Source organism: Paroedura picta, chromosome 3 (genome assembly GCF_049243985.1).
Source record: "Paroedura picta isolate Pp20150507F chromosome 3, Ppicta_v3.0, whole genome shotgun sequence".
Lineage (NCBI taxonomy): Eukaryota > Metazoa > Chordata > Lepidosauria > Squamata > Gekkonidae > Paroedura > Paroedura picta.
The window spans coordinates 154,946,549-154,961,277 of NC_135371.1; the positions used below are offsets into that span (position 1 = coordinate 154,946,549).

The 14,729-nt window shown below is 44.6% G+C and overlaps 1 protein-coding gene and 1 long non-coding RNA gene across 7 annotated transcripts in view; one reads left to right on the forward strand and one right to left on the reverse strand.

The window, feature by feature from the left end:
- KMT2D (lysine methyltransferase 2D) overlaps positions 1-14,729 on the forward strand; it is a 96,115-nt gene that overhangs the window by 30,319 nt on the left and 51,067 nt on the right. For 4 of the 5 annotated variants that reach the window (XM_077328793.1, XM_077328796.1, XM_077328797.1 and 1 more), the window contains 7 exons: positions 567-671; positions 2,555-2,614; positions 2,908-3,089; positions 6,594-6,758; positions 8,843-8,952; positions 9,983-10,024; positions 12,200-12,430. In XM_077328793.1, coding sequence (XP_077184908.1) covers positions 567-671; positions 2,555-2,614; positions 2,908-3,089; positions 6,594-6,758; positions 8,843-8,952; positions 9,983-10,024; positions 12,200-12,430 — 895 coding nt within the window. The remainder of the gene's footprint in view (positions 1-566; positions 672-2,554; positions 2,615-2,907; positions 3,090-6,593; positions 6,759-8,842; positions 8,953-9,982; positions 10,025-12,199; positions 12,431-14,729) is intronic. The other variant, XM_077328795.1, reaches the window with a different exon arrangement.
- Positions 666-10,035, reverse strand: LOC143833237 (uncharacterized). Of its 2 annotated transcripts, XR_013229572.1 has the most exons (4): positions 9,956-10,035; positions 7,281-7,436; positions 5,124-5,210; positions 666-2,597 (listed from the first exon to the last, which is right to left on the reverse strand). It is a non-coding gene; the product is annotated as an uncharacterized LOC143833237 (long non-coding RNA). The 2 variants fall into 2 exon arrangements; XR_013229571.1 differs by lacking the exon at positions 9,956-10,035 and having other exon boundaries at positions 7,281-8,836.

The window sequence follows — 14,729 nt, forward strand, 5'->3', positions numbered from 1 at the left end:
TGAAGAAACACCGTTGGTTTCATTGGGGCTGATGAGAAGCCGATACCCTGCCCCCGTGGAATGGGTTTTGTATGCTTTTCCCTGAATCAAGCTATTGAAACCTGCAGTTGGTAGCAGTTCCCTTCATTAGGTGAAAACTGGCTGTTTCTGATGCAGCTGCTGTTGCTGACGATATCCGCAACGTCTTTCAAACCTGAATTTCCTCCCCAGTATTGGTGAGCTTTGAGCTTGCTTATTTATTAGGCCATTTTGGCTTGTGTATATCCACATTGCACTCCCATCTCCTTTTTTTGCATTGATATTTGGGATGGCCTTCCCTTCTAGCTACAAGTTCTGATGTTCTTATTTCAGGTACTCTCATACTGCCCCATTCAAGAGTCCTGAAAGGCCATTTCCATCAAATATATGAACTTTCCACCAAATATAATACGCACCAAGGTGTGTCACAAATTTTATTGGCTGGCAGTCTTAACTTTTTGTTGTAAAATACAGAGTGGGCAGAATATTAATGCAGTAAATAATACCGGATAGAAGAGAAGGTGACCCCTCTCTCTCTCCCCTGGCAGGACATGTGTGTCGTCTGTGGTAGCTTTGGTCGTGGTGCTGAGGGACATCTCCTTGCATGTTCTCAATGCTCTCAGTGTTACCATCCATACTGTGTCAATAGCAAGGTAAGCTACGGTGTGCCATATGTGCAAACATTTAAATTTATGTTATTTATAGTTTGCCTTTCTGAAACTGAAACTCAAGGTGGATTACATAATGTAAGTCAGCACAGTCTTGAGGATAGACATTGTAATAGGACTAGGATTACAGAAATCTGAAACAAAGTTTAAATATTGAATGTGTCATGTTAAACAATGCAAGAAATAGTACTGCATAATGCGGTGAAATGAGCCTCTTGTGGCGCAGAGTGGTAAGGCAGCGATATGCTGTCTGGAACTGTCTGCCCATGAGGTTGGGAGTTCGATCCCAGCAGCCGGCTCAAGGTTGACTCAGCCTTCCATCCTTCCGAGGTCGGTAAAATGAGTACCCAGCTTGCTGGGGGGTAAGCGGTAATGACTGGGGAAGGCACTGGCAAACCACCCCGTATTGAGTCTGCCATGAAAACGCTAGAGGGCGTCACCCCAAGGGTCAGACATGACTCGGTGCTTGCACAGGGGATACCTTTACCTTTACCTAATGCGGTTAGAGCAAGATAAACACATAAAGCAAGAAGAAGAAGAGTTGATTCTTATTTGCCACTTTTGTCTACCAGAAGTAGTCTCAAAGTGGCTTACAATTGCCTTCTCTTTCCCCACAACAGACACCCTGTGAGGTGGGTGAGGCTGAGAGAGCCCTGATATTACTGCTCGGTCAGAACAGCTTTATCAGTGCTGTGGCCAGCCCAAGGTCACCCAGCTGGCTGCATGTGGGGGAGTGGGGAATCAAACTCGGCTTGGCAGATTAGAAATTGGCGGGCCTAACCACTACACCAAGCTGGCTCTCAATACAGTAGCATTCCACAATGCTGTTCTATCTATTGAAACGTCTCCCTGAGGCAGTCTGCCATCATGCAGCCAAAAATGCCTACCCTTTTGCATAGTCAAAAGCCAAAAGTATAGGAGCCCTCCTGACCTCCTCAGGTAATCCATTTCATGGGAAAGGGGCCACTACGGAAAATGCATGTGCACAGGCTGTGGCTGATTGTGCCCATTTTCAGGTTAGAACCTGTAGAAGGACTTGTTCAGATAATTGAAGTTGTCATGGCAAAGCATATGAGGAGAGGGCGCAAGGCTATGAAGGGCTTTGTGTATGAGGGACTGTACTCAGAATTAACCAATGGGCAGCCATTGGAGTAACTCCAGAGTGGTTGTAATATGCATGCTCCAGCTAACTCCTATAATAATGGAGCTGCAGCATTAATGGGAGTTTTTGAGTTGACTTTGAGGGGAAACCTATATTACAATATTCTAGTCTTGATGTTACTGTGGTGTAGACCAAGGGTAGTCAACCTGTGGTCCTCCAGATGTTCATGGACTACAATTCCCATGAGCCCCTGCCAACGTTTGCTGGTAGGGGCTCATGGAAATTGTAGTCCATTAACATCTGAAGGACCACAGGTTGACTACCCCTGGTTTAGACTGAAGTGAGCAGGTCAGTTAAATCATGGGGGGGCAATCTTCCAGGTTGGATGGAAGCGTTGTTTGCGCCATTAACTTACTTGTTCAGTAGTAATGCTGGGTCTAGTATAACCTTAGGTTCTTACCTGAATCAGCAAGGGTTGGCTGAAGCCCATGAAAAGTGGGAAACACAGTTTCCTTCAAGACCTCGGCTTTCCCAGCCAGAATTAGCTCCATCTTGTCAGGGTTCAGTTTCCATTGTTCACTCTCAGCCATTCAAACACAGCAGTCAGGCAGTATGTCAAGACACCCTGCACTGTGACTTCAAATGCTGCAGTGAGACAACCCAGATTTAGGTAACTTGAGCCTCAGAATGTTTCAACGAGCTTAATTTGGATAGAGTTTGAAAAATCATGATCCATCTTCAAGTCTTTTTATTTTTCTCTGTCAAGAGGCTTGGGGTCACATGGAGCATATGGTACAGGAGCAAGGAGCCTAGGTTTAAAAAAAAGGTAGGAAATATCACATAAGAACAGGGAACCTAGGTAAGCAAACAGTGGTTGCAGTGGATTTAGCTGCCACATGAAAGCTCCACTGGGCCCCTGCTTCCTTGAGATCCAAACTCTAAATTGCTTAACACTCTCTGTGGGTTTAATTATGTCATTTTGGCAGACTGGGTGGGAGGGTCTTTATTTTTAGTGGGGCCTGTGTACTACGCACACACTGCCTTACCAAGTAGCTCCCCCTCCCCAGTTTCTCCTGCTGCCGCATGTAGGGCTCCATTTCTGTTCCTTCTCCCTCAAAGATAACCAAGGTGATGCTGCTCAAGGGCTGGCGTTGTGTAGAGTGCATTGTGTGTGAAGTCTGCGGCAAGGCATCCGACCCATCTCGTCTCTTGCTGTGCGATGACTGCGACATCAGCTACCACACCTATTGCCTGGACCCGCCCCTCAATACCGTGCCGAAAGGTGGCTGGAAGTGTAAATGGTGAGAGACAAGGGTTTGGGCGGGAGGGTTTTAAGGACAGGACTCTGTGCAGTTTTGTCCTCTGAAGAAATTTGGAGTTGCCTGGCTAGGGAAGTAATAAAGAATATCTGGGGCAGAGCGGCACCTGGCTCTCCTTCCTGGGTTACAGGGACACTGAAGAGTGTGGGGAGAGCGCATGCTGCTCTGCAGCTGCTGTTCCAAGGCCACCAGCGAAATAACATCCAAGGCAGAATAGCAGGGAGTAATTACATTGTGAGATCTGGAGTAGGGTTGGGAAAATTGTCCCTGTGCGTTTAAAAGGATGCCAATAGCTTTGAGGAGCTCGTGATTGAAAATGTGCTATAAATCAAATAAGTTCTCTACACCAGGGGTAGTCAAGCTGTGGTCCTCCAGATGTTCATGGACTACAATTACCATGATCCCCTGCCAGCATTTGCTGGCAGGGGCTCATGGGAATTGTAGTCCATGAACATCTGGAGGACCACAGCTTGACTACCCCTGCTCTACACTGTGTTGGGTACACAGTTTGGCATAGGTGTGCTGGACTTGTCTGATCTGTTTTGCTAGACAATACCGCCCACCTGTTTTAAAGTCTTTCTCTGCAGTTATGAGGGCTCAGACCTCGCATCTGTAGTTGTTTTAGACAAACCCACAGTGCTCTTGAGTCACAAATCTGTGGAGAACGTAATTTCTCTGTTGCTGTAATGGATTAAAGCTTAATCAGCTCATCTGTCCATGATGGGATTCTATTTAATTTTCAGTTTTGTTTAGAATCTTTCTATGCAGCCATTCCACACCCAATCTGCTGTCCAAGGCAGTTTACAATAAGACAAAGTGAATGTTTTAATGTTAGTAAAAAATATATCATTATAGTAATGTGTTAATACTAAATCTAAAACCAGGCTAAGAATCTATTTGAAAATGGGCTTTGGCGTTGGCTGCATTGGAAGGCCTATATCAGGCAAAATTCCTGGGACTCGGGTCATTTTGTCACAGGTTGTTTGCTCCGTTCGGGATGATAGTTGGAAAGTAGGCTTTCCCCTCTCTTCCCTACAGCATTGTGATGCTTCCATGCACCTCCTGGGTTCTCTTGACCTTTCCTGCAATTTTTCCCAAACCAGCTTTGCTGGAATGCTTTGGGGAAAATGCCAGCAAAGCCAGGGCAACATCCACATGAATGGGAATCTTTCCAATTTGTCCACATGGGTATCTTTCTCCTCTGGAGCAAATGTTTTCCCCACCCTGCTACTGGAGGACTTAAAAAAAAATCAGTGCACGTGTTCTTTATACCATTGCGATGTTCAGTCTGTCAGGCTGTTCATTGCAGCAATATGCCTTTCCCCTTCTGACTGCAATGAAAGGGGCAACAGTCTTCATTTTAAACGAAAGCTGGGAATTCAAAGAACGTGAAAGACGGCTTGTTATAATATTAAATGTGCCAATTGCCCATTTGTTGGGTTTTTTTTTAAGCCCTCCAACAGCAGGGTAGGGAAGTGGCCACAGCAGGCTACTAGGGCAGGGAAAATGCAGAGCAACCTGCCACGTGGAAGCTTCTATTACACCAGGGGTAGTCAAACTGCGGCCCTCCAGATGTCCATGAACTAAAATTCTCATGGGAATTGTAGTCCATGGACATCTGGAGGGCCACAGTTTGACTACCCCTGTATTACACTGATACTTAGTGACTTGGAGCCTCGTGGGGCTCTTTGACAATCCCACATACCACTTCTGTTCTCGGTGTGACACAGTGTGATACCCCTTGTCCAAGGGAGTTATGGTTGGCGCACAGCTCCCACCTTGAAACTGTGGCCGCCAGAGGAACAGTTAAGCTACAAGCCTCCTTGAGATGTGGTTCTCCTGCCTGGGATGGAAACAAATGTGGCTCTTTGGGTTGATGGTAATCGCCTGCATGGCTCTTCACGAGCTGCCCTGTTGCCATTTGGCTCTATCAGCGGCTGCCGTGGCAACAGGAAACCACAAATCCCTCTGTAGAAAACACTTAAGGTACCTGTCACGCGTCCACTCGAAACATACCTCCATACTTAAGTGTCTATAGCAGAGCCCCTTCTGAGTCTGAGGAGCTGGGTCTGGAACATTCCTTTGAGTTCCTCTTATTTCTTCCTGTGACAAGTCTTAATGTTATTTTTGTATAAGGATTTTGCTTTGTTTTTTGCCTTTCACGTTTTAAAAAAAAACAATCTCTGCTTAACAGCAGTAATTTTCAAGACATCAAATCTAAAGAAAAAACTCTATTGCATTCACATTTAAAGTATAGCATTCCTTCCTGACATATGATACTTACAGTTTTAACATATTTGAGCTCTAACCAGTGTTCAGGGGAACTTGCAGTATTTCCTGTTCTGGAATTTGAACTGAGCCAGTAAGTATTCCATCCTGCTACTTGAGGGGTGATGGCTATCATCCAGCCAGGATGGCTACCAACACAGTCAGTGGCCCAATAAATATAGGGCAAGGGAAACTGCTGAAATTACCTCTTGCATTTTCATTGATCTGTATTATAGCCTTAAGGAGGAAGAAGATGGGAACATTCCAAACGTTCCTGTACCAAATTTTGGATTGGGGGCTTGGCCTGTGGATCATTAAATCCACACACTAGCGTCAGGTACAGAGTAGGGGGAATGTTTACACAAATCTGGGTCAGCATCCAAGTTTGTGTCAAAAGGCCCACCAATTAGAAGAAAAAATATTAACATTTTGACTACATTACTACAGTGGAGGAATCGGTAACCATTTCGAGGCAAGGTTCCTCCTCATCACAGCAACAGTTGTCTTTTGTGAGGGGTGAAATGGGTGAAGCAAACTCCCTTCTCCTCCTCCTTTCCTCATGGGGCTAGGGGCCTCTTCCAGCTCTCTGGTGGAAGTGCTGGCTTCCAAGGCCTTCTTCACTGCCACCACATAAGCTAGGTAGTTGGCAGTTGCCAGTGCCATGAGCCAGGCACTTAGTGGCAGCAGTGAGTGAGGGGTCTGGAGGGTGGAGGGCCCAGTAAGTGGGTGAGGAGAGGATGGGATTTGAAACCTTTTGCTAGTCCTGTGGGACTACTGCTTGTTGAAATATAGTCCCATTTGTATTTGTTAATTTCCATTTTAAGAGACCAGGCGAGTTCTCCCCGCATCCCCAGGTTCAGCAATATTTTCCAAGTACTTTGAGCCAGGTTCAGCAATATTTTCCAGGTACTTTGAGAGTCTTTATATTATAACTTAATGCAGCCCAAGATACCAAGAGAAGTTAATTACTGTAGATTACTGAAAAACATATGATTTTTTTTTTAAGCTAGTGATTATCTCTGAATGGAGAAGAACCTTTCTGTAAAAACACAGATTTTGGACATGCATGAAGCTACTGCATGTAATATAGCCACGAACAAAGGGGCTGAGCTGTTGTTCCCATTTTAAGCAATCTCTGGTTTGAGGGAGGATGATGGGATGGGTCACAGGGCAATCACTGATTCCCCCCTTCCCCCGGTCCCTCTCTTTCTCTTACAGGTGTGTGTGCTGTGTGCAGTGTGGGGCAGTATCACCTGGTTTCCACTGCGAATGGCAGAACAATTACACCCACTGCGCACCCTGCGCCAGTCTTGTCACCTGCCCCATTTGCCATGTGAAGTATGTGGAGGATGATTTACTAATCCAGTGCCAGCATTGTGAGCGGTAAGACCTGACTCCTTTACATAACTTGCCCATATAACATAATGTGTTCAGATCAGCCAATTGAAGTAGTTTTAGATGGCACTTATAAGGATTACTAGGGGCCAAACCCGTTACATTCAGGAATACAATGGGCGCTAGATTGGGGGGTGGGGGGTGGAAGAATTCTGTGGGTGGCCTCTCCCTCCCCCAAGGACCTGGAAAGGCTGCAGCTGGGATCTTCAGCCTCTGAGCTTGGGATGGGTTACATGAGGTGATTGGCTGGCCGCTGGACAGACAGGCAAGCTGGTTGGAGGAGGAGGCACTCAGGGGCGGGACAGCCAGCCTGAGTGGGTGTTAAGCACTGAGTGGCATTTAAGCCATGAGACCAGCTCCTCCTCCAAGGCCTTACCAGAAATATATTATGTGGAACAGACAATAGAGCCGCTGCCTTACTCTTGGAGGGATAACCTTTTAAGAAAACATGATAGAATCCCAGAATTATTAATTCCATTTTCCTGTGCTTTTCTGTAAGCTGTCACTAACCTCCCTTTTGAAGCTATTGATGCGGGGGTTTAGTCTGTTCAAATGGGGGACAGCCTCTTGAAAGCTTGATCCTAGACATCTGGAAGTGTGTGACAAGTTTGTTCTTCCGTAGCCCCTATCCATTATTGCCTTCAGTTCTGGCCACCTTAGCTTCATCTGTGAAGGGAAAAATCATAGTGAATGATTTTTTTTTGTGCTCTTCAAGGCTACAGGTGATGGGCTGGTCATGTGATAAACTTTTGGCAGCTGGCTGTTTGCATCATGTCATAGTGTTCCTAGAGTGTAGATAATTTTCTTTTTAATAGATGTGGTCATTTGGGAGAAAAAAGGTGAAGAATATTGTCCCATAGGTGGGGAGATCAGTTGTCATTAAAAGAAGAGTATAAACAAAAGGAGTACGAAAATTTCTTAGCTTTTTACTGAAGCTGTGTTTAGATGAAAGTTTGTTTATTTAAACATTTATATCCTGCTTTTCCTTTTGTCTCAAGGCAATTTGCAGTGATAAAAAATATTTTCAGTTAAAATCAAAAAAATAAAATGGCAAACCTCAAATCTCCCCCTTTAAAAGATGTTTGCCATTCAAACCCCCTCAAAAGCCCTGATACTGCAAAGCAAGCATTGCAGTGTTTCCTGATGATCTCCAAGAAGGGTCCCTTCCCCCTCACCTGTTCAGGGAGTCTGTTCCACAAAGCAGAAACCAGGATGGAAAAGGCCCAGGCTTTGGTTCATTCTCTGAATGGGTGGCCCTAAGTGTCAGGAGAGCCATCCTGGATGCTTGACAAACTTAATGGGCCCATGGAGACATAGAAGGAGACAGTCCTTTGATTCAGAAATTTGTATCCTGCCTTTCTCCAGCACCAAAGCAGAGATCCCAAGTGCTAACCTGAATTGAAACAGTGCTACAATCAAACCACTAACATAGTTCTTAAACACAGTAAGGAGCTTGGGCAAGTTGGTAGCGCTTGCCATTCTCTCACAGATGTTGGAAGCTGGTGTAGCACCCAGCTCACCGGTAGGGAGCACTGGTGGGTTGGCCCAGATGCCTGCAGTTAAACTTCATCTTCCAGCTATTGCTGGTGGCTGGGCAGCCACAAGCCTCGGGGGCAGTGTCCTAGGGAGAAAGTTATGTCAGCCCCCACTGCCACAAATCCCCAGGTGCTGCTAATGCTGTACACAGTGAGCCGCAGAGGCGCTCCGCCACACACTTCTAGTAAGCATTATGCAAAAGTTCTTGGATGGGAGAAGGGCAAGTGCTCAGCAGACCCTTCCCAGCTGGCCCTGGGTCCTGAATTCCTTGCCTTTGAGTGTGTCTGGTAAGCTCTGGGTTTGCAGAACACTGCCTAGGCTGATAAGCATACACAATACATGGTTTGGTCTGGAGAGATCCCATATGATCCTTTTTAAACAGCCAGCTTCTGGAGTATTTCCTGTTCCCCAGCCCAGACAGTAGCATGCCTTACCCCTCAGCCTGTCTTGGTGGCCAGGCCGCCCCACAGAGAAGGAAGCACAGGAGCCCCCTCTGGCTCTGCCTTCAGCCATTTGCAATGTTTTGCGCTTCTCAGATGGATGCATGCGGTGTGCGACAATCTTTTCACTGAGGAAGAAGTGGAGCAAGCAGCAGATGAGGGGTTTGACTGTACCTCGTGTCAGCCCTACATAGTCAAGCCTATAGGTGAGTATTAGGATGGACTGAGAGCCTCCAGCTGAGCTTCAAGAAGAAGAAATGGGAGCAGCAGCTACTAGACAGTGGGCAAAGAAGGTGTAGCTCCACATTCCTCTCCATTATTGCTCTTCCCTCTGGCCCCTGGAGAGATCCAGTCCTGGGATTGCAGGACCTTTGTGGGCGAGTGGGAACCAGAGTGACATCACTCCCCCTTCTGCACACACAGCTCTGCTGAAAGAAGGGGGTGCAGTTTTGTTCCTTCGTCCTTCTTTGTCTCCCAACCTATCAACCCTTGCAGCTGTTTCTGTGCATGGGTTTTGTGACCCTGGGACTGATCTTTCATGGCACTCAAGGGAACTGTGGGGATAGCAAGGAATGTGGACAATTCCACGTGCCTTCCATACACAGGTGACATAATACTGCCTGGTGGAAATGATGATTTTTTTTTTTTTGCTTCTCTAAATTTGGAGGGCTGGTTTATTTCCCCTTTTCCATTTTCCTAGGTTTCGACAACCACCTGTTTTTCCTTCTTGTCCTTAAAGTGGCTCAGCTCAAATAAAGTATCTCACAAGTGGGGAGGAAGGGAGGGGTGGTAGTGGGAAGGGTAGGAAAATATTTCCCTTTAAAAGGGAAGTAGACCTGCTGTTGCATTTTCCTTTCTGCAGAAAGGCTGTATGAAGTGGGGAGGGATGTACCTTTGGGTTAGCTGAGACTGTGGAAGTCTGACTGGTAATGGAAGTGAGGAGGGAATCTGAAAAGGGCCGAAGAGTTGGGAGACACATGGGCATGCTATTGATGGCGCTGAGGTTGCTGAGAGTGAATGGGGAAAGGCATAACTCTGCACTAGGATAGTGACAATACTTCTGTGGGAGGAGAGCAGGAGGACAAGGGTAAGGGCAGGAATGGTGCATATCCTCAAAATATCTGCATTCCATATTGCATGGTTTTTTTGGGGTGGGGGGGGGGGAAGGGTTCAAAAAGGCAGCCATAGGAAATAGCTCAGGCCTCTTACCTCTTCTTGCCTTTCTTTCCCTTTAAGTTGCAGTTCCCCCTCCAGAAATTATCCCAGTCAAGGAGCCAGGTAAGCTTCTTGGAGAAGATTAGCTTTTTTATTATGTGGGTATGAAAACTGTCAATGATTGATTAAAATGGTAAACTATCCCTTGTACCTTGGTCTTCTACAAATACACACACATACTCCCCACAGCCAGGTCCCAAGGCCAAGTGACATTCCTAAAGTGCCCCAGGATAGATTGTATGGTTTTAACTAGCCTATGCTGTGGGGGGCTTCATTTGTCTGATTGTTTTATCCATGGCTCTGGTTGTCAAACAATGAAGCAGAGGGTAGTTTTTGAAGATCCCACCCCCACCCCTTTCAGCTGTAATTGTTTTATGACGTGGGGTTTTTCTTAGTGCTGTTCTTAATTGTTGCCAACCATTTTTCTGTTGCTGAAAATATTTTTAGTAATAATTGCTTTTCTTCTGGCAGAAATCTGATTTATATATAGGAAATAAATCGATAAGCAAATAAACAGGACCATCCCCTGTTCTTCCTTTAGCCTACTTTCAATAGAAATGTTAACCAGGAGCTTGAGGTCTGAAATCCTTTTTTAGTGCTAAAAGAGCATAGCACAAGCCTTGTTTTTCCTGGACCTTAAATGCCACCATCCACATCACGTGTTATCGCCTTCGGGCTTGAGTTGTTTGTTTGATGCACAAGTAGAGCTGAATGCATTTTGTGTGTATCCAGGTTTCATAGCAAAAGCACAGTGTTAAAAATTGGTTGTGGAATTCTGCTTCTGAGCATTCCATCTCATACTTATGATCAAAGAACAGCCAAGCTTCTAGACCTCATGGCTGTGGATGAGATTAAATGCATGCAGCCAATGATCAAGATTTGGGTTCACCTCATCTTTGACGAAATCTCCTCCAGCTCAAACGTATTGACAATCCATCATTTCATACGCAATGAATTTCACAAGCAGATGGCTACCTTTTTATGGAATTCATTGGAAAAATCTGGGGGACAAATCCAACAAAAGCTCCATCCTAGTATATTGTCAAGTCTAAAGTGTTTAAAATATTTCACCGACCCACCCAGATTCTGTACGATGTGACTGTGTGAATATTCACCGGTCCAAGTATGCCTGTTTTGGAACAGCACTGTTTATTATTGCTAGTCCTTTCTTTGACACCAATTAACTATTCATGTTCTTTATAATATTGCTATTGTTGTTCTTATTAGCAATGTTTATGGTTAATTAGTGTTTTTAAAAGAGGGTCTGAAAAGGATTTTGTTGATTAGGAAGCGAGGCTTTGCTGCTCTGCATAACTCTTGGTGGTTGGAGAAGGAGAATAAGTGGTTCAAATCTATGGACATTTGCATAGCTTGCTTAGCATTTGTCAGAATAATGTAGTTGCTCTTAGTGCAGAACACAAGCATCCAATGAGGGTCCTCTGCATTCAGTATTTTGGCCAAGTGTTTCTAGTTTGTAATCCCTGTTGGGCAATCTGAGCTAGAGGAAATGAGCATTGGGTTGGAAACAAATAATACAAACAGCCATGCTGAATCTCTAGCACAGCATTGTGGTTCACACAAGATGCCCCAAGACATCCTGGAAGCAGGCAACAGAGGCCAGAGACCCCCCCCCCCGTGTTGCTCTTCATCATTTAATATCCGTAATGTTACTGCCTTTGAACTTGAATGTTCCATTGAGTCATTGTGGCGAGTAATCCATCAAAGGTTGTCATCCTCTGCAAATTTGTGGGTGATGTTTTTTTTTTGCTGTCAAGTCACAGCTGACTTACGGCGATCCAAGGCAAGGGATGTTCAGAAGTGGCTTGCTATTGCCTGTCTCCATATTACAACCCTGGTATTCCTTAAAGGTCTCCCATCCAAGAATGAGCCAGGTCCGCCCTGCTTAGCTTTCAAGATATGATGAGATTGGGATACCCTGGGCTATAATCCACATTTAAAGCGAGGCAACTAGTGGCCATCACAGCACCCTGTGGTGGTGAATTCCCCAAGTTAATTACTCTTGAATGAAAATTTATTTGCTTTTATCTGTCTCAAACGCAGAAGGTTTTGTGACAAGCGCAAACTTCTGACTTATTATCCTCTGGAAAAGAATATGCTTTAAGTAGGCTAAAGCAAAGAGATGTTAAGCCCCTCTATCTAGTCCTGCCAAGTAACACAGGAGGTGTTGTACTAGGTTGACGTACCTTCCAAATTCCATCCTTCCTTCTTGTCTCACAGAACCCCAGTATTTTCGCTTTGAAGGTGTCTGGCTGACGGAAACTGGTATGGCTGTGCTTCGTAATCTGTCTTTGTCACCTCTGCACAAGCGCCGGCCGCGTAAGGTTACACCAACAACACCACGGCCATGTACCCTCAATGGCGAAGGTGGGCTGGAAGGAGCTGACCCTCTGGGCCCAGATGAGAAAAAGGACGGTGATGTAGAGACAGAGGAGATCTTGAAAGCAGAAGGTTTGTGTTCTTCCTTCATGAAGGGCCATGTATGCTGGAGTGTGAATATAATGGAGCTGCCTGGCATTTGAATTCATATCTGTTTAGTTCAGTGCAGTTAAATCTGCCGGGCAGCAGAAATCAAAAAGTAGTGTTCCAAAATCAAATGCGGAGAGATTTTTTTCACTTTGTGGAGATTAAGAGATTTTATATATATATATATACTAGTAATCAAGCCCGCTGCAGCTAAATGCAGCGGGCGCTAGGCACTTACTGTGGGTGGGTGTCTTTCTTCGGCGTTGGTGTTCCAGCGGCGGCGGTCTGATGGGCGGTGGCTGGCTTGGTTGGCGTTCTTTCGCCGCATCAGGCTGCCAGGCAGGGAGCCCCCGGCAGCCGCGCTTCGCGCGACTGCCGGGGGCTCCCTCGGGCGTCAGGCCGCCAGGCAGGGAACCCCCGGCAGCCGCGCTTCGCGCGACTGCCGGGGGCTCCCTTGGGCGGCGGCCTGACGCGGCAAGAGGCACTTCGCGCGGCTCGCAGTTGCTGGGGCTGGGAATCTGAGGGACCAATAGGCAGGCGCTTCGCGCCTGCCGATTGGTCCCTCCGATTGTCTGTCATGAGGAAGGGTCCAATCCGGACCCTTCCTCATCACGGACAAATCCCACCTCAAGACCCCTTAACCATTTATTTAGTGCGTGGCGCCCGTGGCGCCACGGGCTGTTTAAAGATAAGAAAAATAGTGAGCGTTCAGAAAAGAAAAGGGAAAATGGATTATACAATATAATTACATTTCCCAAGGACTATCCTGTAGTTCATAATGCACAGGACAGGGAATATTATCCCTTTCATTATAATTTTCAAGGTACTATTATCTATATAAAATCTATTCTATCTATAAAATATAAAATACAACAATTCTTATTTCTGTTAAGGTACAATTTTATAATCAAAATGTCAAACTTCATAACTACTCTATTTTGACTATAAGACTGTTTTCATCATTACTATGTATTCAACATAATACATTTTTGCCACTGCTTCATATTTATTAGAACCCTCAATAGATAAGTATATATCATGGTGTAAAAAAAAATCTATTCTAATATATTTTTAAAATTTGTTAAACATTTATCAGATGATATGATCATATATGGTCATGTTGACCCATTTCCCCCTTCCCAAAATGGCCAAGTGGCCCTGGAGAGGGTGGGAAGGGAAGGGGCCCCTGGTGAGGGTGTACATAGCTATGCTTCCAAACCATATTCTGCATGATTGTGCCACTTCTGTGGTTTCTTGAAGGCTGAAGAATGCTTCAGGGGTTCCTTAATAGTAAAAAATTTGATAAAGGCTGTGCTAGCATAATACACACTCATCTTTCCTCAGATTTCATAATAGTTCTGTTTCTCAAATACGTTGTCAATTTTGCTATTCCTGCATATTCAACAAGTTTATTTTCCCATTCTTCTAAATGTGGGCAGTTGTCTAATTTCCATTTTGCTGCATAAATAATTCAAATTGCTTTCACCGTGTATTTGAATAGTTCATGTAAAATTTTTGGTAATTAGGCAGAAACCTAATAGAATGTTCTTGGCTTCCAATTATGTTTTATTTATTTATTTTGTAAGATCTGTCTCAAAAAGTTGAAGTCTACCCTTTTTTTAAAATACATGTTGGTAAATCCTGAAAAATCCTGAAAGATCTTTTCCCACAACCTTGAGTGGTGATTTCCTTTGTTTCTTTAGCAATGTTTCTTATGGGCGAATTGAATCAGTGTTTCTTGAGGTAGCATATTCTTGAATCTAAATCTTGAATTTACTCTAAAAATTTGGTCAGTATCAGAATACCTTCAATTCAGAAGTAAATCACAAAAGTTTTGTTCCAAATTTAGTCTTCCAAAATCCTCTGGGATTCCTCTAAAATGCAAATTACTAGATCTGCAGTAAGTTTCCAGGATTTCAATTCATTGTTGCCTTCTCAGTCTGAAGAGCCTGTCTTTCTAAACATCAGTCATTATCTTCTTTCTTCTGTTTGACTAATATAATTTCTTGTCTTTGTTCTTGTAATTTTAAACAAATTTATGGTAATCCAATCAATATCATTTGGCACACTTCTAAAATGTTCTTCTGGGTTCGTTTCTCAGACTCTTGAATATTTCTCTGAATACCTTAGATATTCCTTAAGGTTCTTTTCTCTGAATCTTGAATAGTTTTCTGAGTTCTTCAAGTTGTTGCATTTGGTGAACCAATATTTACAATAATTTTTCCACTGTTTCTTCAGTGCTGTGGTCCTCATCTATTTCATCTGTACTCTTTTTCTTTGTCTC